Genomic DNA, 26630 nt, shown 5'->3' on the forward strand with positions numbered 1-26630 from the left:
CAGAGTCGAACATGACTGAAGCGACTTAGCAGCAGCAGCAGCAGCTTCAAGATAAATTGCCTTTGAATGGCTGCCTTATTTGCTTGGATGAAGAGGAGAAAGTTTCTGTAAATAGTTTCTTCTCTCCAGGACACTGATGGCCTGTTATTTCTGGGATGTGGAGAGCAAGACAGATTGTACCCCAGTATAGCCCACCCCACCCACCCTATCATTAGTCAAATTGCCTTCTCATGAGGAGGGGAAGACATCACCCCTAGTCTTAAGGTATGGAGGTGTCAGGATCCCTAAGGCAGCTCTTGTTCTGTTAGAGTCAAGCTTAGCTGTCCTGTTGGATGACACAGAGGTTATTAGTATGTGAAGCTCCTATCTTTGTTCCATGACCCCATCGCTGCCTCTGACGTGTGACCCCACCTACATATGGAAGGCCAATAAGAGACAGTGCTCAGTTCAGTTCAGTTCAGTCACTCAGTCGTGTCTGACTCTTTGCAACCCCATGAATCACAGCACGCCAGGCCTCCCTGTCCATCACCAACTCCTGGAGTTCACCCAAACCCATGCCCATCGAGTCGGTGATGCCATCCAGACATCTCATCTCTGTCGTCCCCTTCTCCTCCTGCCCCCAATCCCTCCCAACATCAGAGTCTCTTCCAATGAGTCAACTCTTCACATGAGGTGGCCAAAGTACTGGAGTTTCAGATTTAGCATCAGTCCTTCCAAAGAACACCCAGGACTGATCTCCTTTAGAATTAACTGGTAGGATCTCCTTGCAGTCCAAGGGACTCTCAAGAGTCTTCTCCAACACCACAGTTCAAAAACATCAATTCTTCAGCGCTCAGCTTTCTTCACAGTCCAACTCTCACATCCATAATGACCACTGGAAAAACCATAACCTTGACTGAGATGGACCTTTGTTGGCAAAGTAATGTCTCTGCTTTTTAATATGTTATCTAGGTTGGTCATAACTTTCCTTCCAAGGAGTAATCGTCTTTTAATTTCATGGCTGTAATCACCACCTGCAGTGATTTTGAACCCCCAAAAAATAAAGTCTGACAGTGGAAATCCACAAGGAGCCCAGAGAGCCAAGACTCAGAGTTCATCATCAGTTAATAGGAAAAAGACACATGACCTTCACACCTATCCCTTTCCATAGAGGAAAAATGACTCCCAGAATCACAAAATCATGAACTCAGAGAGGATTTTGCAACCACCAAGTCCAACATTTCCCTAACTGTGTCCAGGAACTCCGCTGTCAAGTGGGAGGTTAAAAGATACAGGAGGAGGGGTGCTATACCCAGGTTTAGAAAGTACTGGGTCAAATAAGCCTAAACAGTTTGCTTTACTTCCGAATTTCTCAGCGTCTTTAATGTTTTATTGCACACTGGGAGCCCCCAAGACCAAGAGAGTGAACACACTGTTTCCAATACATCTCTGACCATCAGGCTCTTCCTAGAATCCTGTTAATACCATTACTATCTAGTGGAATGCCAGTGTTCTCCAGACCAGAGTTTGACAAGCAAAACAAAACAAAAAACATAACTATATATGTGTATTAACTTTTCCTTAGGGTTATCCAGACTCTGCTTGAACCTTCCAAGGACCAGTTACTCTACTAATGCACAGACCTAGCATTCAGTGTTAGAAAGTGCCCTCAGCTATGGTAACCCTGTCCAACTCACAAGCTCAACCTCACTGATGGGTTTCTCAGTCTCATTGTATCAACATTTGGGATGATGTCTTATCGTCCAGGCTGCTTGAAAAATGTAGGATGGTTAGCGGCATCTCTGGCCTCTCCCAACTAAATGCCTGTAGCTCCCCTCCCCACACTGTAACAACCAAAGATGTCTCTGGACATTGCCGAAGTCCCCTGGGGATGGGTGCAGGGCAGGGGCGGGTAGGGGGCTGCCTTAAAACCAGCCCTGTTGAGAATCACTGCTCTAGAAACATCACTCCTTAGGCACTGGAGAAGTCAGGATACTTAGAGCTCTAGTTTAGAGACCGCTGAGCCCACTCTGACCCTGTGTCCCAGCATTGACTGGACCCTCAGTGCTCCCTCCAGTGACACTTCCAGCACTCAGAGCCCTGCCCTGCATCCTTCTGAACAAGATGGTCCAGTTTTTGGATCTCTCCTTATTCCTGCCCCCAGGTCCTTAAAGCCTAACTCACTTACGTAGAATGTTGCTACCTTGGATTAAGGGCTCAAGAGACTTTAAAGGATTTTATCTACTGATTTGCCTTTGTGCTTTAAAAGCCATCTGGGGAGGATTTTGTACTTGTGTCTCATAAATTTAAAAGCAAACTGCTAATCTCATCACTTCTCTCTTAAAGGGTGTTGATCCAAAAGATGGAATCCCATACGAGAAGAAATTCTGTGAAGGTATGAATGGTAAAAGTCAGTGTACTTATCCTAATAGAATATTCTTTTCTAGTCTGAGTCAAATTGAGTCGAACAGAGAAATGAGGAAATGCCTGATGCTACAGCATAATGAGTTTAACTGATTCCTTTATTGGGTGACTGGAAAGTTATTAGAGGGATAGTTAGGGAGTTTTGGATGGACATTACTACTTTTAAAATGGATAACCAACAAGGACCTACTGTATAGCACAGGGAACTCTGCTGAATATTATGTAACAACCTAATTGGGAAACGAATTTGAAAAACAATAGATACTTGTATATGCTCAACTGAATCACTTTGTTGTACAACTGAAGCTAACACATTATTAATCAACTATACACAAATATAAAATTCAGTTTTTTCTTAAAGGCTGTAAAATAGATACCATGGTAACTGAAATCCAGCACCTCTCCAAATAAGAAGATAAGTGGAGGTGATAATTTTCATTCTGCTCTGTGTCCTTCTCAATACACCATAAGGTCAGACATCTGGGCTTGTACTGACAAAGTCCTTGTGTCAAATGGGTTAAAGGCTTGTATGTGGGTAATTTGAGGGAGGCCGCCAAACTATAACTGCTGAGAGTTCCCGAAAACACTTGAACAAAAGCTCTGTATTCTAAATGCCCACGTGCCACAGACCCCTGGGCCACCAGTAGTCTTTGTACTCTTTTTGGGGGGGCTAAGTCATGTCCAACTCTTTTGAGACCCCATGGACTGTAGCCTGCCAGGCTTCTCTGTCCATGGGATTTCCCAGGCAACAATACTGGAGTGGGTTTCCATTTCCTCCTCCAGGGGATCTCTGCAACCCAGGGATTGAACCGCATTTCTCGCGTCTCCTGCATTGGCAGGTGGTTTCTCTACCACCGCGCCACTCGGGAAGCCTACCAGTACTCTTAGGAGAAACTTATTAATACCAACCACATAGTGCTGAAAACATGGCACTGCTGTTGCCCAAAGAGCCTCACACAAGACCCTATGGTAGCACCACTATTTTTGTTTAGGCAGTGCTTTTTCCTAACATTTAAAAATATTTCATTCACTCAACAGGATATTTCATGAATACCTATTCCTATTATGCACTAAGGTCTATACTTGGCTCTGAGTTTTCATGGACAAACATGATATAGTCCTTGTCCTCAATCAACTTAAAGTCTAACATCTCTAAGCTGTCAGGGGAGTAGGATAGAGGTAGAAAATGTAAGGACCCAATACATAAGTCATACCATTTAGAAATGCTGTTGCATGAATAAAAGAATGAATTAACAAGTAAATGAATAAATAAACATTGAGTGAAACCATGGTGTGAGGCTCTGGGGTCACTATGGAATCTCTTGGATTCCCTAAATCCCGTCCCCTCCTCGATGTCCTGGGCCTTCTCAGTCCCCAGTTGCATAGCCAAATGCTGGCTGTCCCAGAGTCCTGAGATAGGGAGCCATTGGAGCAAGGCTGGAGCATCCTTGGACCTGATTCAGGGGGTTTGTAGGCGGGGAAAGGAAGCTCTCCTCTCTGACTCTGGGAGGTATCACTTGATTCTTTCAGGACTTTAAGAATTTTGGAAGAGTACATGCATCACCCATGGGTGAATTCCTCAGAATCAGATGAAGTGATCTGTAACCTCAAATGTATAAGGCTGCACAGTGACTTTATTTTTCCATTTCTCCATCTATCAGCCGTAATTGTCCATTCCGTGCTTTTGCCTTTATAGATTCAGGACTTTAAAAATCCATAACATGCTTGAAAAATCAAAATTGCTCCATGATATCACTAATTCCTAAAGAGAATTATAACAGAAATGGGTATGCTTTCCAAGAAAGCAATTTTTCAGGACCAAAATCTGGGCATATTTCTGAGTTCAGATAAACTTCTGATGTTTTTATTCATCCATCATTCACTTAAGAGGTTGCACAGCAGTTTGTTTTATGCGGAGCTAGGAAACACACCTGCATCTCTACAGCTTAGTTGGCAGTTTCAGTGGCCTAGAAATCTCATTCAGCTCCTAAATGCTATGCCCCTCATCCACTCAAAAAGTGGCAATGTATCACTGTTATGATGCTCCACGCATGGAATACACACCAGGGTATGTGCTCACCTAACTACCTAACCTAGAGGCTCCAAACTACTTGAGTGCATAAATAATGCAAATAAATTGTGCCCCCTAGGTTCACAGCCCAGGGGAGTCATTTTGCTGGGGGACTCAGCTGGGGCTCATTTCCACATCCCTCCTGACTGGATCACAGCTTCGCAGATGTCTTTGGTAAGTAATTTTGGCAGTAATCATCCCCAGTGTGCCAGCCTTTGTGTTTGTTTCCCCCCTTGCTCTCTATAAATGTAATGTCAGTTCCAAACAGGTGCGAATTTCCCTTCTCAGCACAATCTGCCATAAAAGGCACTTCCACTGCCATTTCAGTTCAGTCCAGTTCAAACAATGTGATAAGAACAACACTCTCACAGCAAGACCATCTTGTCCATCAGAGAAGGAGGATGGTGCCCCTGACACGTGGGAAGGAATGCAGGCACAGTGGGAAAGCGCTTGTCACATGACCACCTTGGGATGTGGTTCCATCTTCAACCTTCTAGAAAATGGGACTGCTGATCCAGAGAAATTAAACTACAGAAATGATCGATTCTTCCTTGATCCTTTTGCACATTGAAGAAATCAGACATGAACCTGAACACTCTCTAACTGGGCCTCTTCCAGTTTCCAAAACTGGGCAAACACAGCACTCCCTCGTAAGGATGAGAAAACAGAGAAACATTTGAATATAGAAAAAATGTTCATGATCTCCAAAGAGGAGAGCTCTTTCAAAAAAAGCTTGCAACAGGAAAGTGAATTTTGTAAGATATTAAATCAGATTCTCAGTAATAATTTGAGGAGACAACACTAGTGAAAAAGAAACAGTCTGAGATCAGGGAAGACTACTTTTAGGTGAAACAATAATTGCCTGATGTAAAAATGTGATGGCCATACTGACGAGCAAGTTGGACAATGCGAAACAAACAGGGTGAGAAAACCACTGTGGCGGATTCATTTCGATATTTGGCAAAACTAACACAATACTGTAAAGTTTAAAAATAAAATAAAATTTAAAAAAAATAAAGTGTAAAAAAAAGTAATAAATAAAGCCAAAAAAAAAAAAAAGAGAAAACCAGTCAGCCCACTGGGGAAATTCTGAAACTCACATAAGAGGCATAGGATAAGTCCTGGGGATTGACTAGGAAACCCAGAAGAAGAGAATACATCAGACAGAGAAGTGGTGACCAAACTGAAAAAAAAAAAAAAAGATAATTTTCTTTAGTTGAAGAAATCCTTGACTTTAATCCAAAACCCACTCAACTCCAGAAAGTGTAAAACAGACTCCTCATCGTGTCTGGCTTTTCGTTTTTATTCCAAGTATAAAGAATAATCTTGCAGTCATTCTGCTCTTACAAATAACTGGGGACATACTAACAGATAAAAATCTTTTTGGTATCAGACCTCACTCTCAACAGTAAATTTTGGGAAATAGTGGAATAGCTTCTACAGCATTTTGAGGATGGTGTGTTAAAAATGCTCCAACTGCCAAGATATTATTCCTACATGAGAGTCACAGAAACATATTCCCAGTCATCCAAAGATTCAGAAAATATAACAGATTTATACCTTCCTGAAAAAAAATATTTTAGGAAGTATTCCAATTTCTCTGAGCATGATATTACAAAGGGAAGCCCAAAAAAAGTATTACTAGGTTTAATTACATAAAATCTTCAAATGTGTGCAATGTCAAAAAATTCATAAAATTAAACGATAAGTGAAAAACTAGAGCAATATTTGTAGCATATGACAAGATTTAAATCCTCTAATAATAAAGAGTTCCTGCATACCAGTAAGGAAAAAAACAATTTAATTTTTTAATGATCAAGAACATGACCAATAAATATAAAAACAGTTTCATCTTTAGTAGTAATCAAAGAAAAACAAGTTAAAACAGCAATGAGATATCATCTATCGTCTGATAAATAGGCAAAGGTTAAAAAGTGATGAAGGCCTACTTTTAGCAAGATGAAAGGGAGATGTTCATTCATCACTAATGAGAACTTAAGTTGCTAGAACTTCTCTGAAAGCAACTTGACAATGAGCATAAAGTGCAACACCATAGGCTATAGCCCACCAGGCTTATCCATCCATGGAATTCTAAAGACAAGATTACTGGAATGGGTTGTCATGCCCCTCTCAATTTTGGACATACCAGAGTTCAAATCCTGGCTTACTCACTTACCTTTAATTATTAATATTTTCTCTGAACTTTAATTTCCTCATGTATAATATATAAATAATGAGAGATATTTCATTAGAAATACAGGATGATTTTATGACAGGTGTTGAAAATTAGACTAGTTATTTCTACCTAACTTTCAACCGAGACCCCAAGATAATGTGGGTCAACTATTCCCACCTTCCACAGTCAAATATTAGAAGGACTGCAGCAGAACCCACAGAAGAAGGGAGGTGGTTAGTGTCAGTATGGCATCGGGGCTCAGCTGTCCCCATGGGGGGAAGAGTGCGATGCTTCTCCTCACTGTGGAAGGCTACTAAGTGGCTTGGACAGGTGTCTCCTGAGACTGGGGTCAAAAAAGCTGGACTCTGACATTCTTGTGAGTAATGTAAGGGTGGTGATGGAAGCATCAGGACAGGAAGTGTATGTGTCCTGGGACAAAACATGGACCACCGCCCCCCACGGAAGGGAGAACCAGCCTGGGCCATTGAAAATTTTGGAAATGATTTCCCTGGATTTGACATCCATGTGGGGACTAAACTCCAGATGACCAGGGGCTGGAGATGAAATTTAAGTGACTAGTAAAAGTGAAGAAAATATACCAACTCCACACCAGAATTTATTAGTTCACTAGAAAATAGAAATAAGAAACATATTAACATAAATAACATATTTTTATAATAAATAACTTTATTTTCCAAAACAAAAGTTAAATTAGAATAATAGCACTCTTTTCTACTTTTGTGAATCTCCTTGATATCTGAATAAAAGACAGCTAAATTAAAAGACACTTGCTCCTTGGAAGAAAAGCTATGACAAACCTAGACAGCATATTAAAAAGCAGAGACATTACTTTGCCAACAAAGGTCTGTCTAGTCAAAGCTATGGTTTTTCCAGTAGTCATGTATGGATGAGAGAGTTGGACCATAAAGAAAGCCGAGTGCCAAAGAATTGATGCTTTTGAACTGTGGTGTTGGAGAAGACTCTTGAGAGTCCCTTGGACTGCAAGGAGATCCAACCAGTCCATCCTAAAGGAGATCAGTCCTGAATATTCATTGGAAGGACTGATGCTGAAGCTGAAACTCCAGTAATTTGGCAACCTGTTGGGAAGAACTGATTCATTGGAAAAGACCCTGATGCTGGTAAAGATTAAAGGCAAGAGAAGAAGTGGATGACAGAGGATGAGATGGTTGGATGGCATCACTGACTCAATGGACATGAGTTTGAGCAAGCTCCAGGAGTTGGTGATGGACAGGGAAGCCCAGCATGCTACAGTTCATAGGGTAGCAAAGAGTCGGACATGAGCAACTGAACTGAACTGAACTGAAATTCCCATATCTGCTTCTGCCTACAACCTGTTTCTGTATCCATGTGTGTAACCTCTTGAAATCTCATTGTACCCTTATGAGTGAATTAAAATGAAAAAGGTAAATCAAGTCTCACTATTGTGATAATAATAGTGATCTCATGAATACTTTCTGAGGGTTTCTATGATTCCCCATGGGTCCTCAGGCTATACTTGAGAACCACTGTCATTTTCCCACTGCCTCCACTGTCCAACTTTGAGGATTTACAAAAGAAAGATGTGATTGTAGAGTACTGCAGTGTAGTTTTCAAAATTCTTCACGTGTAGAAATGCCAAGGAAGAAGCACTCTAAGACAGACCATTGTAGAGCAAAATGGGGAAGCCATCAGCATGATGTGGGCTCATCTCTCAACCTGAATATTTCTGGAGGATGTTAGAGACTGAAGTTCCCCAGGAGAGCATCTCTGCCCATCTGACTGTCCTCAGTCCTCACTCTGCCCATGGGTTCTCTTTTAGTGATGTCACCACAAAGGGAGAAAGCCTCCAACCTTTTGCTAATTCAACAAGTGGAACCCTTTTAAACTGGGTTTCTTGTCAGAATCAACATTTATCAGGGGTTAGTCAAGAAAACGAAAGCATTCCAACAGAGGAGATTTAATATAGGATACTGGCTACACTGATGGATTTAATACAGGGAACTGATTATACCGACTTTAGAACAAAAATGAGTTAATGAAAGTCGCTTTGTTGAGACCAACTCTTTGTGACCCCATGGACTATATAGTCCATGGAATTCTCCAGGCCAGAATACTAGAGTGGATAGCCTTTCCCTTCTCCAGGGGATCTTCCCAACCCAGGGATTAAACCCAGGTCTCCCACATTCCAGGCAGATTCTTTAGGAATCCTTTCCAAAATGACATGAAGAAGGTGAACAACTGAAAGTTGTCTTTAAAAATGAAGCTGTGCAACCTTTCTCCAACCTTCTGCACAGACAGAGGTTCTGAATTTGGATTCTCTACCATTGACTGTGAAACTTGAAAGTACCCACTGACCCCTAACCCCACCCTGTAATCCCTCATGATCTGGTGTTCCACCAGGAACCATAATGGGATCACCTCTTCCAAAGTGAACATTTGGCTCCATGGCCTTTCTCAGGGTCTGACAGTGGCGATGCATATTAATCAGCCAAGACCCCTCAGGATCCCCGAGCGTGCTTGATGCCATTCCTTTGCTATGCTAACTAGGAAGTCATATTCTGGGAAGACCAGTTAAGTGCTATAGAAAAACAAGCTTTCTTTGCTCATAGTAGGCCATTCTGCCCTTTAGGAGAGTAGTCAATAAGTCTTTGCTTTTGTCTCCTTATAAGACAGAAAAGTCTCCTGCAGATACATCACCCCATCCCAACTGTGCCCATCGAAAAGACTCACAGTCATGGATATCTTTCCTGAACTAGTCCCTCTCCCCTCCTGCTCATGCCATCCCATAGCTAAAGTAGCGTGGCACCCGGGAGGCCTGTTTACAGCTAATTAGATTAGGAGAGTGTTCATCTGGAAAGATATTTGTAGTTCAATAAAGAGAGTGTGAAGAATTATCCTCGTTGTTACACAGAAACAAAAGGTTCTGAGGCTCACTCTGCCAGGGACAGAAAATCCTGCCCTCTTCCTCTTTAAAAAAGAAAAAAAAACACACCTTAGCATCTCTCCAAGATATCCTCAGCAGTCAGGTTCAAAATGAGCTTTCTGTATCACACAGAAGACCTCAGCTTAGAAAGATTTCAGAAGCAAACAGACAGCAAATCTGAGAACACTTTCATGCTGTCTTATTTTATTTTCTTGCAAAGGAAAAACAATCACTGCTTGAGTTGTTTTGTTGACAAAGAAGGGAAGGTAGAGAGATCATCAAGGCTAGTAATAGAAGCTGCCCTCCTGCCTCTTCCCCCATCTGCTTGAAAATTATTTCCAAAATATTAAATGCTGCGTTTCACTGAACCAGAATTGCATGACGGGCTGGGGATTGGTGAGGAGAGAAGAAGAAGAAATGCTTTCAAAATACAATTTCCCAAATGTTTATTTTGCTGGTGAAGACTGTTGCCTGTACTATTATAAAATCTTCACACGACCCCTGGCAGGCTGTTGTCTGTAGGCTAAGTAAGTGCAGATTGAATTTCGTGCTGTGTCAAGGACAAAATGAATCCTTAATCTGGCTGCATAAAATGCATATTCACCCGAGAGCAAAGCAGCGCCAGTCTTTCAAGTCCCCCTGCACTTCTTTCCTCTCTTGGAGATGATTTTGTAAATCAAGCTAGTCTACTCTTTATTAGCCCACAGACAACAGAGCCAGTGTCAGCTCTCACCCTGCCTCTCACTACCCAGCCCTGCCTTCGCTCTCTTGATTTATCAGTGAGCATAAAGCTTCCATTAAGCATAAAGGCTGATTTTCACGGTACATAATAAAATATGGAAATTCTACCTCCACTAACTTCATGTCGACTCCAGAAATATTAAGAGTTAGGGTACTTTTTAAATTATTTTTTCAGATGAGGAAAGGCTGTTGTCTAATAAAACTGGATAAAATTACATTTTCTGCTCCTCAGACATCTTAAAAGCTGATGGATTAAAGATGCTAAACAATGAAGAATGAAGCCCCAATCCTAGTTATTTCTCATTTATTCTGTCAGGAAAAGAGAGTTCTGTGTACCATGGTGAATCCTTTTCTCCAACAGCAAACAGGCCACATGAGAAAGAATGTTCTTCTGTTCCCTTTCCCCGTTTATGGGCACAGGGCAGACGGGCTGTTGCTTTCAGTCCTGATCAATTCAGTGCCCCTTTCTTCCTGCTCAAGGTGAGCATCTGTGTCTCTTACCTGACAGCAAAGTCCGGTTTTCTTGCAGCCTCATGCCTCTGAAATCATTGATGATCTTAGCCCTCTATGCCTTCTGTGGGGATTAAAAAGACACAAACACTGGTTGTTTTGAAAAACTACAAGAGGAAATTATTTTAAGCTCCATACTTCTGAAAGGCATTTATAATTACTCAGCCCACATGCTTGCTCCCGGGGCATGTTAGATAGAGATCTCCACATAGAGAGGCAGCATGAGTCAGTAAACACCTGTGCAATCCAGTGTATTGCTAAGACCAGAGAACAATCCTTGCCCTCTAGCTAATTATATCTACCATTTTGCTTCACTCTCCCTCAAGTTTCTCGGCCATAAAATAGGTTTAATGATAGTGATGCTTCATAGAGGAAACGTTTAGAATCTCAAATCCATTGGCATGGGGGAAGAGGACAATTCTAGCATTTAAAAATAATTCTGAATGGTTGGAATTGATTGCTATATACCATTCATTCACTGGTTCCTTCAAATAGTTCCCTCCATGCCTCTCCTGGGGATCACCCAGCCCAGTCCTTGCCAAGGGCTGGGAGTCAAGTCTGGCTTCTGTGTGATTTTCTGGGGATTTCCTACTTAAGGCAACGACTGGAGGATTGGTCAGAGGTAGGAGCTAAACCATCAGTCCTAGAGGAGAATTATGGGGAGCATTATGAAATACGAGGCCCATAGAAAGTGTCATACTGAGTGAAGTAAGTCAGACAGAGAAGGAGAAATATCATATGACATCCCTTATATGTGGACTCTAAAAAGAAATGATACAAGTGAACTTACTTACAAAACAGAAAGAGACTCACAGACTTAGAAAATGAACTCATGGTTGCTGGTGGGGTGGAGGGATAATTAGGGACTTTGGGAAGGTTGTGTACACACTGCTATATTTAAAATGAATAACCAACAAAGACCTATTGTTTAGCACATGGAACTCTGCTCAATGTTATGTGTCAGCCTGGATGGGAGAGGGGCGTGGGAGAGAATGGGGACATATTTATGTATGGCTGAGTCCCTTCATTGTTCATCTGAAACTATCACAACATTGTTAATTGGCTGCTAAGTCGCTTCAGTCGTGTCTGACTCTGTGCAATCCCATAGACGGCAACTCACCAGGCTCCCCCATCCCTGGGATTCTCCAGGCAAGAACACTGGAGTGGGTTGCCATTTCCTTCTCCAATGCATGAAAGTGAAAAGTGAAAGTGAAGTCACTCAGTCGTGTCCGCCTCTTTGCGACCCCATGGACTGCAGCCTACCAGGCTCCTCCATCCACGGGATTCTCCAGGCAAGAGTACTGGATCAGGTTGCCATTGCCTTCTCCGGTTAATTGGCTATACCCCAATACAAAATGTTTTCAGTGTTAAAAAGAAAAAGAAAAAAATTAAATACAAGGTTCAAAGATTCCAGAAGCAGAAACTGAAGATGGTATCACCAAGAATTTAAAGCCTAGTTGATAAAGAACCCAAAGGAAAGTAGATCAAGAAGAACCAAAGAGTAAATATACACAATGGAGTGTTACTCAGTCATTAAAAAGAATGAAATAATGCCATTTGCAACATGGATGGACCAAAGATTATTATATTAAGTGAAGTAAGTCAAAGACAAATGTCATATGCTATCACTTATATGTGGAGTCTAAAAAATGTTATAAATGAATTTATTTACAAAATACAAATAGACTCACAGACATAGAAGACAAACTTATGCGTACCAAAGGGAATAAATTTAGTAGGAGTTTGGGAGTAACATATAAACACTACTATATATAAAATACATAAACAACAAGGACCTACTGATAGCACAGAGTATGTGCTAAGTCACTCCAGTCATGTCTGACTCTTTGCCCTTTGGACATGTAGCCTGCCAGACTCCTCTGTCCATGGGATTCTTCAGGCAAGAATACTGGCGTGGGTTGCCAAGCCCTTCTCCAGGGTATCTTCCTAACTGAGAGATTGAACCCAGGTCTCTTAAGTCTCCTGCATTGGCAGATGAGTCCTTTACCACTAGCCCCACTGGGAAGCCCATAGCACAGGGAGCTATATTGAATATCTTGTAAAAACCTATTATGGAAAAGCATCTGAAAAATAATATGTATATGTATATAATATGTATATACAACTAAATCACTTTGTTATACACCAGAAACTAGCACATTATAAGTTAACTATAATTCAATTAAAAAAAAGAACCAAGGAGGTCATGATTTCACATTGATAACATATTAGCCAGAAAAAAGGAAGGGTAGGTCATCCCTTCTCAAAAGATTAATTATTAATCAAGCAGGGTATAGGCTCAGCTGCTGTGAAAGAATCTCCAAATTAGTGATTTACAATGGAAACAAACTTTCCTCTCATATAATAAGGTGTGATGAGAGCAGGAAGAAGGTACCTCACAGAGGAAGGTCAGAGCAGTCAAGAACGTCAGGATTTAGCTAATGCTCGACGCCATGGACTGTAGCCCACCAGGCTCCTCCCTCCATGGGATTTTCCAGGCAAGAATACTGGAGTGGGTTGCCATTTCCTTCTCCATTGACCAATAACAGCAACTGGTTAAAGGAAGAAGGAGAAGGAAGAGCTTGTGACAAGCCCTGAGGTCCGAGGGGCCACAGGTGGTTGAGTGGTGGGAGAGAGAGGACTGGGAGAAGAGGCTGGGGCAGTGGGTGGTGCCATGTGAGGATGGTGTTGAGTAACTGTAGTAACCTGTAGAGCAGCCTTTCTGAAATCTGGCTAGTGACTGCAGCTATTTAGGGCACTTCTGAAAAATAAGGATTCTAGGGCCCTAGCACAAACCTACCTGAACAGAATCCATGTTTTAAAGAAGCTCCCCATGAGATTCTGGGATACACTGCTGAAGATGGTGGGGGCATGTGAGGAGGCAGGGACCCTGGCCAGAGGCTGTAGCACTGACTTGAGTTGGAAAGATAGAAAGAGAGAGGTTGTGTGACAGCTTCTTGGGCTAAGGTAAAACAGGGGAGAGAACGAAAATGAGAGCAATTTTTTGAGTGAGCTAGTGGATTGGAGAGCACAGCTCAAGCCTGCTCATTAGGTGCCCCAGTAACGGCTTTCCCTCTCCTCAACTCTGTAGTTTGACTGTGGACTTTGGGCTTCTTCTAGAATCTAAGGCTGGATGTTGCCTCTCAAAAGAGGAAAACTACCCCCCCCCCGCCCCCCGCACCAAGACAAATGGCAGCCTGACTGCTTCAGAAATGACCAAACTTTTAGAAAATCCAGTGATGGTATCTGAAGACTGGACTTTTATAATATTCATTCATTGTTATCTGTTCCTGGCCCTTAGAGGAGTTGTTTTTTCTGTTTGTGAAAGAATTTTTTTCATTTGCCCCACAAAAGATTGATTTGCAATTATCTTTGTGTAAGAACATGACATTTTGAACTCTTGTTTTCTCACTTTTATGAATTTGGATATAGTTCTCCAGTCCCTCTGGAAATGATGATGAAAGTGAAAGTGTAAGTTAGTCACTCAGTCATGTCAGACTCTTTGCAACCCCATGGACTATAGCCCACCAAGCTCCTCTGTCCATGGAATTCTCCAGGCAAGAACACTGGAGTGGGTTGCCATTTCCTCCTCCAGGGATCTTCTCAACCCAAGGATCAAATCCAAATCTCGCGCATTACAAGCAGACTCTTTACCAACTGAGCCACTGGGGAAGTTATAAAATGGTGATGGAAAGAATTTAATTCTGGATGAAAAGTCCAGCTACACAATGCATTTTCACTGGATATGGGGCACTTAGATAAATGCATCCCTCCATTCATTCATCGAATAAATAAACCATGGGGTTAGAGCTTAAACGATAAATAATAGAAAAGGGAAAAGGAAAAGACTATGAGGAGCTGATGAGGTAAAAATAAAAAAATAAAAAGAGCTATTTTCAGGCAAAATGATGAAAAATTGTTGCCTACCATACTGTCCTCTTTATATTTACTGGTCATATTTTCTAGAATTCTATGTTTGACTATATCTTCACTGCCCCCATAAGTTTCTGGACTGGCATAGGGTTAAAGATGAAATGCTATACCTCCTCCCTGAAAATTACTTCTTTAGCTCAAGTTGAAGTTTAAATGTGCATTGAATAGATGTCATCCCAGGAGCAGAGAAATTATTGTTACTGATCTGCTTATATATAGTATGTTGTAGACTGCTGAATTTAGAGGTAATTTGTTATATAGCAATAGGAAACTGGCACACTTGGTGTTTGGGGTTGGTTGGGGAGGGTGGTTTACTGGTCTTCTGTGTATATAATATGATGAATTTAGCTTTGTGACTTTCCATATGACATTGTTGTTGTTTAGTTGCTAAGTTGTGTCCAACTCTTTGCAACCCCATGGACTGTAGCCCACCAAGTTCCTTTGTCCATAGGATTTTCCAGGTTAGAATACTGGAGTTGGTTTAGCCATTTCCTTCTCCAGGGGATCTTCTCAACCCAGGGATCAAACCTGCACCTCCTGCTTGGCAGGCAGATTCTTTACCACTGAGCCACCTGAAGCATATGGCACAGCTAATGTTTAAACTCTTTTGCCCCTCCCCGTCTTTGACTGGCTTCCTCTTACTAACTTTACAGGGCTTACACTGGATAACACTTCTTTTAAGATTCCTTCTCTAAATATCCACATGTGGAATAGGTATCCTTTCTATTACCCTGACCTTCTTTCTTGTCGATAACACTAACAGCTAGCTTTTATTGAGCATTTCCAATTCTAAACTTTAGGTGTAGGTTATCTTTTCTAATCCTCTCAACCTTCCAATGATACAGGTGCTGTTATTTGTCCGTTCTATAGACAAGGGACTGAGACACCGAGGAGTTAAGGAAAGTCTTCCAGGTTACCCAGCTGGGAAGTATTTATTTTCTGTGCCCCTCTAGACAGAATGTCAGGCTGGCACTTGCTGCGTTTCTCAATCTCTCTCTCTCTCTCTTTTTTGTTTCTCTACTCTTTAATGAATGATAGGGCCACAGGGACTTTGACAATAGCCTTATCCCACTGCACATGAAATTCTAAAGTTTGCAAATCTAACTCAAAGTTACACTACGTTCTTGAAGTTGTCTATATAAAACATTGGCTGCACGAACAGTGCTGCTTGCTGTAGTTACGCCTGCAACTACAGAGGCAGAAACCTGATGAAATGTCCTCTCCTTTTTCTCCCAGAACTTCAACTGCCAGGTCGCTCTGGAAGATAAACCTCCAGAGCAGCAGAATGCTCTGTTCTTTCCCTGTGGCTGCCTTTCCTCAGCCTGTGTCAGGCCAGAACAGGCCCTGGGAATGTGAATGGGGTGTTTACAGAGGTGTCTATGTAGGGTCCACATATAATTTCAATATTTATCTGCAAAATACTTATTCTGCATTCTTCATAAGTTATGCATGGCTTCCATAAAAGAGACAGAGGAGGAAAAGTTGGAGGCAACTCTAGAATTATGTATAGATTTTTCAACTTTTTACCTGAAACAGCATCTGAAAGACCATTCCTCAGCAGGAGGCTTCATTTTCAACACCTAGCAAATCCAGCTAGCTAACGCTGTGATTCTAGGTGATCTGGCAGCTAAAAAGAAAAGAAAGGATCAGATACAAGAAGGCTATGAAAAGCCGTGTCCATGAAATTCTCCAGGCCAGAATACTGAAGTGGATAGCCTTTCCCTTCCCTAGAGGATTTTCCCAACCCAGGGATCAAACCCAGGTCTCCTGCATTGCAGGTGGATTCTTTATCAGCTGAGCTATCAGAGAAGCCCCTGTTCCACCAGAACCTGGGTTCAAATCCCAGCCTCTACTATTTACCAGCTCTGTGATTTGGGAGTTGTCCAAACTCCCTCTAAATTCTGTTCACAGTAGTTTTTCTGGGCCCCACTGCCCAGTGTAAGGGATTCACTAACAGAAAATACAAAAATCTCCCTCAGACTGGAACCAGTGATGGGGGTGGGGGGGTGCCATTTAAGAGGCCCTTTTTCAGTATCTTTGATTGGGATAAAGCATGGTTATTTAATTCACTGCTATTCATATGAGACCTGGGTACTTGTTCATTTTAAGAGGTAATATTCAGCATCTGATAATGATAGTTATTCAAAAAGCATGTGTGGAATAGAGAGAGGAGAAAGAGAGGAAGAAAAACTAATCCCTGCCTCACAGAGTGGTTCCATAAGGTTGAACAATTTTCATAAGTTTCCTGTCTCAGTGCCTGGCACATAAGGGGAACTTGAGATTAGTTCCCTTCCCCACTCTGGTTTAAATTGCAAAAGTTATCTGGGAAACAGCACATTCAAGCACCAAAAATGGGTGTACATTAGTTTATAAGATTTGTTGACTTTTAAAAATGCACAATGTGAGAGTTGCAAGTTAAATTTTATTTGGGGCAAAATGAGAGACAGTATTTTAGATAGCTCTGAGAAACTGCTCCAAGGAGGAAAGGAGGGAATGAGTATACACAGGAGCTTTGCAGCAAAGAGCAGGTAGTCAGAACATCATAAGATTATTGTTAGTTAAAGAAAACCAGATATTCCAAGTTAAGGAATTTAGCACTTTTCTATATATGGGAAGATGTAAGGGTCTGGGCTCACTAAAATCTTTGTTTTGACATGCACCTCAGCTAACTGGGGCTGTATCCTGTGTTTCCACATCCTGAGTTTCCTCGGGGCTCACCTTAGGGTGTAGTTGTAGCCTGATGGCTGCTAGATGGCAGGTATTCTTTTCCTTCCTGAGTTTCCTCAGGGCTTACCAGCTGACACAGGAGAGCTGCAGTCCCTGATGACTGTGAAATCCCTGTTTACTGAGATGGCAGGAAATAGCCCATTTCTCAGATTTATGCACAAAGCAAAGCCTAAAGAATGGGACCAGAAGAAGAAAGTGTGTGTGAGAGTCAAGGAAGACCCGTCAAGTTTCATAGATTCGGTATTCCTGTAAGAAAAAGGCACTATGGTTGTGTGGGGGGAGGTGCAGAGGAGGGGCAGTGAGGAAGGACCTTCCTGAGAAGGCAGGAGGCAGTTCAGTAGCACAGTGGGATCGAAAGGCGTAAAGCACGGGAAGAACCTCACCTATGCCACCTGCGGGACAGATGAAATAACGGCAGACCAAACAGGACCTGGAGCCCCGTGGTCTCAAATGCTAGACAGATAGAGCTATTGTCTCTGATTCCCAGGTCTTGAGACTCTCACTCCATTATCAAAAGACCAACAACAAACCTGTTTGCTCTGAGAATTTAGTTCCTCGGAAATAAATTTTTAAAAAGACTTGTTTAACTGTTGATGATATCTTCGGTATCTTTTTCAAATAGCAGTTAGCTACAGATTTCTCCATGTGATTTTGTACTTTTCAAAAATAGTCAATTTAGGTCTAACTCAGTTAAGAGGGTTTTTTTTTGTTTGTTTGTTTTTTTAAAGAATACTCTGTGCAAAGCGTTGCTGGATGGGGAGGGCTCAAATGTAAACAGTAAAATAAAGGTAGCAAGAATATTCCCTTAGTCATTGAAAGGCTGGCAGAACCAGATATATGGGTGATGGATGCCATTATTCTCTTTCTCTCATTTAAGATGGCTTTATGAAATGAAAATATAAGTTGCTTATTGAAGCTAGGGCTTAAAATATTCCCAAACCCAAAGTATTATACATACTAAGATTAATTAAAATGAGAACCAGTGAGGTTTCTCAAAGTATGGAAATACACACAAAGTAATGTTAAGTGAAAATATTACACAAAAATGCTATACACTTGCCAGTTATGATATAAAACATTTTTATGTCATTGATAAAGTCAGAAGAAAATTTGAAGCAATGCAGTAGTTGATTTAATACTCACTGAGTTTCTGGTGCTGTTTACAAGTTTGGAAATTTTTTCTTGTTAAATATTAAGTCTTTCCACATATGTACATTTAAGGTACACTTAAGATGAGTTTCCTGAGAACATAATGCTCCAGAGGAATAAGCAAGAGTTGATGAGGGAGATCTTAATTTGCATTTTTCCTGCCTTAAGTGCCTGAAATATCTTGAGTATAATGTTGCGTGAATAAGGCTTTTAGTGTTTAATGTGATATGACTTAAACATTCTCTTTATGCTAGGGTCTATAAAACCTTTGCTATTAATGGCTGTTACTTTTCATTTTTATCTACCAAATTTACTAAGGAAGAAAAAAATATGTGAGGTTTCCATTTGTCTGCTCAAATATTTTCTATTATTTCTGGCAATAAACTTTATTCTTCTTAAAACCAGAAACAACCCACTTGGAAAGAGAGATGGTAGGTGATCCATCCTCTAAATATGATGCTGTCTTGATCCTCCCAACAGTCTTGTTGAAGTAGATAGGCTAATAGTCAGCAATATCAGAACAGGAACACTAGTAAAGCTATATTTTCCTGACTTTTGCACAGCTAGTAGTAGTAAAGCCTTGCCATAACACCATCAATGAAGTCTGAATTATTAGACCAGGAAAACACAGATTTGCATTATTTCAAGGTTAATCAAGTAACCAGGATATGCCTATACAGGTGACCTTCCTGGGCCTTTCAGGGCTTCAGCTGTGGGATGCACACACACCCACCCTGATCCCAGTGGCAATTCAGCACCAGCCGCTCTCCACTCCTGATGGGGATAATTCCAGGACTGGTGAGGGAGGGCTTCCTGGAGAGCAGCAGAGTCCAGGATTCTCCAAGGTAGTTGAGACCATTTTTTCAGGTTGATCCAGAGAGAACAACTGGGATAATACTGGGGAACGGAGACCACCCTCCCTTCTCAAGATAGGTTTGCTGGCCATTTCCTTTCTCAACATCCTTTCTGCCTCGACCAGGAAGATAAAGTTTTTTTACCCACTTCTAATTGAGAATGGGGGCTGCATGGAGTATGGAACCCATTTCCAGTATGTCATATCCAAATCATGAAATTGTACTGAATTTGTAGAGTCAGACATAGAAATCAGATCTCCTGGTTCCTAGAACAGACTCCCTCCCCTACTCTGCCGGCACACGTCAGAACTACCATCCCTGACATTATTATTCCAGGTTGCAGAGGATATCAGACATACCACCCTATGTTTGAAGAGTTCTTGCCTACTACTTTCTTCGGAAGAGAAAGCAGACCCACCCAGAATCAGAAGCCCAGTTCCATACTCAGTTTTCAAAATCTGGCTTTTCATTGTGCAGATGACTGAAGAAATGGTGATAGAGTAATGTGGGGGTGTATTGTGTCATTCTTAGAGTTTTAATGTGTTTTTACAGGCTGCTAACTTACTTAGCACAGCTCATAAATTCTGCCTGCATTTCACAAACCACTTGCTTCCTCACTATCTTAACACGTCTTATGAGTTTCATCCACTCTATTTGTTTTTCTTGTCTTTTCCAGTAGAATTGAATATTCTAAAATCCTACAGCAAACATATATTATAAGCAGAAAGACCTAGGGAAAAAATGAGATGAAAAAGCAGAGAAAGAATTTTATTTTAATGTCAGGAGAAACAGAAACTAAAAGAGAGAGTAGCTCAGTCATGGTAATGGTGGAGTTTAGAGAGAAAGTGGTGGGTGCTTCCTGCCAAGAGGGGACAAAGTATCAGTTGCTGGAATTCCATCCACTGTGGAGACTTATTGGGAGCCTCCGTGAGTTAGTTTCTGCTCCTTTGACACAGCTGCTGCTGCTGCTAAGTCACGTCAGTCATGTCCGACTCTGTGCGACCCCATAGACGGCAGCCCAACAGGCTCCTCTGTCCCTGGGATTCTCTAGGCAAGAACACCATAACAAATACAGTTGTATTCCAAGAAGCCATCCTTCCCAACCACCTCCCACCCACTTCCAGCCTCCACTTGTACTGCAAATAGCACTCAGAATAATAACAACACTGGGGACCTTGGGATTGGCATGTACAAGGAGAAGATGATTGAGGAAAAGGGAGTGAAGGAAGTTCACAGAACCATGGGAAAAAGGGAAGGACAGCATGGGATAACCACTGTGTGTGAATATAGTTACTACATGACTCATTTTGAGAAGGGTTTATATCTTGGACCCTCATGAGAACTATAAGCAAATTGTCCAGTTCAGGCCATGTCATCATTTCCTAGGGCTACCACAGCACAGCACCACAAATTGGGTGGCTTAAAACCACAGAAATTTATTCTCATAGTTCTGTAGGCTAGAAGTTGGAGATCAGGATATTAGCAGGATGATTCCTTCTAAGGGATCTGAGAGAGAATCTGTCCTGTGCCTCTTTTCTAGCTTCTGGTGATGGCAATCCTTCGTGTTCCTTGACTTGTGAAAACATCACTCCAGTCTCTGCCTTCATCATCACATGGCCTTTGTCCAGTACCCATGTCCCTTCTTCCTCTTCTTATAAGAACCCCTAATACCAGACCACCTGACCTGCCTCTTGAGAAACCTATATGCAGGTCAGGAAGCAACAGTTAGAACTGAACATGGAACAACAGACTGGTTCCAAATAGGAAAAGGAGTACGTCAATGCTGTATATTGTCACCCTGCTTATTTAACTTCTATGCAGAGTACATCATGAGAAACGCTGGGCTGGAAGAAGCACAAGCTGGAATCAAGATTGCCAGGAGAAATATCAATAACCTCAGATATGCAGATGACACCACCCTTATGGCAGAAAGTGAAGAGGAGCTAAAGAGCCTCTTGATGAAAGTGAAAGAGGAGAGTGAAAAAGTTGGTTTAAAGCTCAACATTCAGAAAACTAAGATCAGGGCATCTGGTCCCATCACTTCATGGGAAGTAGATGGGGAAACAGTGGAAGCAGTGTCACACTTTATTTTTTGGGGCTCCAAAATTGCTGCAGATGGTGACTGCAGCCATGAAATTAAAAGATGCTTACTGCTTGGAAGGAAAGTTATGAGTGAACTCTGGGAGTTGGTGATAGACAGGGAGGCCTGGTGTGCTGCGATTCATGGGGTTGCAAAGAGTCAGACACGACTGAGCGACTGAACTGAACTGAACTGAACTGAATACCTCATATTCAATCCCTGGTTAGCAACTGTGCACACACACATGATACCTCATACAAATAGAATCGTGCAAGAGTTGTTTTTTTTTTTAAACTGGCTTCTTTTACTTAGCATAATTTCCTCAAGATTCATCCATATTGTAGCATGTATCAGAATTTCCTTCTTTTTTAAGATTGAATGGGGTTCTCTGGTGGCTCAGATGGTAAAGAATCTGCTTACAATGCAAGAGACCCAGGTTGGATCCCTGGATCAGGAAGATCCCTTGGGGAAGGGAATGGCTAACCACTCCAGTATCCTTGCCTGGAGAATTCCATAGACAGAGGAGCCTGGCATACTGCAGTTCATGCGGTCACAACGAGTCAGACTGAGCAACTAACACTTTCACTTTCACTTTAAGATTCAGTAGTATCCTGTTGAATATGTATACCACATTTTGTTTATAGAATTCAAATTTAACTGAGCACTTGCATTTTTATTTGCTAAATCTAGTAAGCCTATTCCAAACACATTATTCTAGATGAGCTTTTTCTAGGAATTAGACTAGAGAAGGGGTTTATCCCAGATATCATTTATATTAAGGAACAATCAGGAGACATAGCTAGCAACATTTTTCTTTTGTGATTTTGCATAAGTCATAGAATGTGGTTCAAAGGAATTCTAGTTTAAATTAGAATTAGAATTCCATGTCAGGAGTTCCTGAACAGGAGGCTGTGCAAGAGTTGCAGGAGTTCTGTGAACCCCTCAAAATCACAAGAGTATATGTGCATCTTTATGAGAAAAGGAACCATAAGATTTTGCAAAGATGTCTAAGAACCCCCGCCCACCCAAGGATGTCAGGAGACACCATCTTAATAACTGAAGGCATAGCTGTGAACTCAGGGAAGGTATTTTTGCTGGAGGCTTGAGTAGTATTAGTTTTCAGACGATCAATTTTCTGATTACCCAACCTTAAAAATGGAGAAAATCTCAGAAATTAAATAGTTGAAAGTTTACCCATGTCCTGAAGCATCCCTCTCAAATGAGGGATGAGTATGAGATGCCATGCTTCTACATCTTTCACAGGAGCTGAATGGAAGCCAGTTTAAGAGTGAATGCTGATCTCTGTGAATTTTCTGATGATGGTTAACCTTAAGAGGCATATGCTTTAAATGCAAAGTCCCTTAAAGAGATTAACAAGGTGAGAGAGAGACAGGCAGAGGGCAATGCCTGAGCAATAGACAACCTTACTCCCTGTTGAAAGCTAGTGACCATTTTGATAATTACTACCTTGTTTTTCGTTTAGAAATCCTTCCTCAATTTACCAATAGCTCTTACCAATGAGCTTGACTGGCCCCAGCTATCTGGTACTACTGGATTTCTGTACTCCACCAGCAGGTATGTATGTCTGCGTACCCTCAAACATGGCAATGTGTCTATGTAAGGAACAATAGGAGATGAGGTTTGTTCCCAAGGTGTTAAAATGAGGATCATTAGAAATTGCTTCTGGAACACAAGTGACACAACAAACCCACCACTGACATACTCATATCATCATAGCTTGTGATGGAGCATCCTGCAAATTACATTCTATCTGTGCTGGCAGGGAAAGAGCACTCCTGCTCAGGGGCCCTAGAGTTGACCTCTGATAAGAAAGACTCTAGCACACCACTGAATTTTTCTGACTCAAGAGACGAAGAAGTTTACTTTCTTATTTACACTCATATATATACATTAACATTTTAAAAGATAATAGGCAAGCCTCAAAGTCCTAGTGTCATTCTGGCTTTAATGCTCGGAAGTTGAAAGTAGAGATGAGTGTCATGAGTGTCACCCAGACCCAGCCTGCTCTGTGTCCCTGGGTGTTGACTCGGGGCCTGGGAACAGCCAGTGCCCCCTGTCCTTTCTGCATCTATTCTGTCCTCTGACCAGGGGGTTCCTCTCTGATCGATATGAAATCCCGCTAGTTCCCCAATCCTATTGCAGTTTCCACCCATCATCCTTCAGAACCCAGCAGGCAGACAGGTCCTCCTTAGAAAGTCAGTGGGGTAAAAGGGAGAGAAAAAGTTTTGATTCTTCAGACACAAATGGCTTATAATTCTTATAAGGGCTTTGCAGAGAGATTCTGACCTCATGACACAAAAGAAGGAACCATCTAGCTGTGGCTTATGTGAAAATTATCTCTATTCTGAGCTAGTCTACGCTGACCGAGCACCTTCTTGTATTAGGCTCTGTGTTGCTATTTACAAACACACTCTGTTCACGGAACTTGCTCCACATTGACTCTAAGCACTGTCCTTATCAGCTTTATTTCCAAGAAGGTGCACACCCTGGCTGGTTGGCCACCTTCCGTGTGAGGTTTTTTTCTCTATATATTTGTGGGGGCCCAAGCTATCTGGTTGTCTTTCTCTTAGTGTCTAGTTGCCACCTGCTTCTGTGTTCTCTACCATGTAGCTGCCATGACAAAGAATGTATTTAACTGCTTTCGATAGAAAAGGGAATTCTCTGTCTGGAATAAGGGTTGCAATGGATCCCCATTAAGCAAAATCACAGCAGTATGATGGCCCCAGGGTGTCACCATTCAGTGTGTCCCTTGTAGCAGTAGCTTCTGTTAAACCATCTCATATATTGTCATGCAAATTATTTTTGTTGTTGTTTAATAGCTAAGTCATGTCTGACTCTTTGTGACCCCATGAACTGCAGCATGCCAGGCTCTTCTGTCCTCCACTATCTACCAAAGTTTGATCAAATTTATGTCCATTGAGTCAGTGACACTATCAAGCCATTCTATCCTTTACCGCCCCCTTCTCCCTTTGCCTTCAATCTTTCCCAGCATCAGGGTCTTTTCCAATGAGTTGGCTCTTCGCATCAGGTGGCCAAAATATTAGAACTTCAGCTTCAGCATCAGTCCTTCCAATGAATATTCAGGGTTGATTTCCTTTAGGATAGACTGGTTTGATATCCTTGCTGTCCAAGGGATACTCAAGAGTCTTCTCCAGCACCACAATCTGAAATCATCAATTCTTTGACACTCAGTCTTCTTTATGAATCACAGCTGGAGTACATGACTAATAGAAAAACCATTGCTTTGACTGTATGTACTTTCGTTGGCAAAGTGATGTCTCTGCTTTTCAATGCACTGCCTAAGTTTGTCATAGCTTTTCTTCCAAGGAGCAAGCATCTTTTAATTTCATGGCTGTAGTCATCATCCACGGTGATTATGGTGCCCAAGAAAATAAAATCTGTCACTGCTTCCACTATTTGCCATGAAGTGATAAGACCAGATGCCATCATCTTAGTGAGAGAGTCAATTCCTAGGCAGGTTGATAAGAAGTCTGGGAGTCCCCAAGGAGAGAGGGGTCTGGAATTCTCAAGGTAGAGGAAAGGACGAACCTTTTTTTCCCTCTACATTCCTTAGGATTATATAACAATAATGTATCTTGCTTGAGGACAGTTTCTGGGGAAAAACCTGGCTAATCCTGTTATCTTAAAATGTAAATTATGGGAGTGAGCCTAGTAAGGTATTTATAACCTCCAGACATTCTTTTGATTCACTGTAATAACTAATTAAAAAGTATATAACTCCATTGCTAACACTAGCGAGGGGGCACTCTTTCTGCCCCTTCTGATGTCTATGTCAGAAGCTTTCTCTATCTCTTATATACTTTAATAAAACTTTATTACACAAAAGCTCTGAGCAGCCAAGCCTCGTCTCTGGCCCCTGACTGAATTCTTCTCCTCTGGATGCCAAGAATCCCAGCGTCTTTTGTGGTTCAGCAACAACCTTTCATTAGTCTCTTTATTGTTGTGTTTTAAGCCAGATTTTTCAGTCTCCCCTTTCACCCTCATCAAGAGACTCTTTAGTCCTTCTTTACTTTTTGCCATTAGGGTGGTATCATCTGCATATCTGAGGTTGTTGATATTTCTCTCAGCAATCTTGATTCCAGCTGTGATTCATCCAGTCCAGCATTTTACATGATGTACTCTGGATCTAAGTTAAATAAGCAAGGTTACAATATACAACCTTGATGTCTTCCTTTCCCAATTTTGAACCAATCAGTTGTTCCAAAGCTGGTTCTAACTGTTGCTTCTTGACCTGCATACCAGTTTCTCAGGAGGCAGGGAAGGTGGTCTGGTATTGCCATCTCTTTAAGAATTTTCCACAGTTTGTTGTGATTCACACACACAGTCAAAGACTTTAGTGTAGTCAATGCAGCAGAAATAGATGTTTTTCTGGAATTCCCTTGCTTTCTCCATGATCCAACAAATGTTGCCAATTTGATCTCTGGCTCCTCTGCCTTTTCTAAACATAGCTTGTACATCTGGAAGTTTTCAGTCCATGTATTGCTAAAACCTAGCTCAAAGGATTTTGAGAATCATACCGTTCATGGGGTTCTCATGGCAAAAACATAGTGGAGTGGGTTGGTATTTCCTCCTCCGGCGGACCCATTTTGTCAGAACTCTTCACTATGAACCTTTAGCCTTGGGTGGCCCTGCATATCATGGCTCATAGTTCCATTGAGTTACGCGAGCCCCTTTGCCATGATGACAGGGCTGGGATCCATGAAGGGAATGCAAATTATTCCTTCAGATAACCTGTGCTAGGCCAATCTCCTTTAAAGAACAAAGAGTTATGAAGTGTGTAAAAATCACTAAAGAGATATTGGCATTAGAATGAGGATCCTCTTCTGGCAGAATCAGAATAAGCAGAACATTGACTTAGAAGCAGTGTTTGTGAGAGATGTGGCAGCTGCCTCAGGCATTTTGAGCAAATGTTCCTTTGGGTCCAAATGCTTATCAACATGGGATGAAATTTATGGATTTCTCTATTCAACTGGATCTCTGGAAAATGCCTCCTGCCTCACCCTTTGGATGTTCACAGTGTT

At 41.6% G+C, this 26630-nt stretch overlaps 1 protein-coding gene across 2 annotated transcripts in view; it reads left to right on the forward strand.

Moving 5' to 3' along the window:
• Positions 1-26630, forward strand: part of AOAH (acyloxyacyl hydrolase) — a 184766-nt gene that overhangs the window by 78564 nt on the left and 79572 nt on the right. For both annotated transcript variants that reach the window (XM_015469383.3, NM_001078096.2), the window contains 3 exon segments: positions 2326-2374; positions 4554-4648; positions 23051-23142. In XM_015469383.3, coding sequence (XP_015324869.2) covers positions 2326-2374; positions 4554-4648; positions 23051-23142 — 236 coding nt within the window.

The sequence above is a fragment of the Bos taurus genome, chromosome 4 (genome assembly GCF_002263795.3).
Source record: "Bos taurus isolate L1 Dominette 01449 registration number 42190680 breed Hereford chromosome 4, ARS-UCD2.0, whole genome shotgun sequence".
In the NCBI taxonomy this organism is placed as follows: domain Eukaryota; kingdom Metazoa; phylum Chordata; class Mammalia; order Artiodactyla; family Bovidae; genus Bos; species Bos taurus.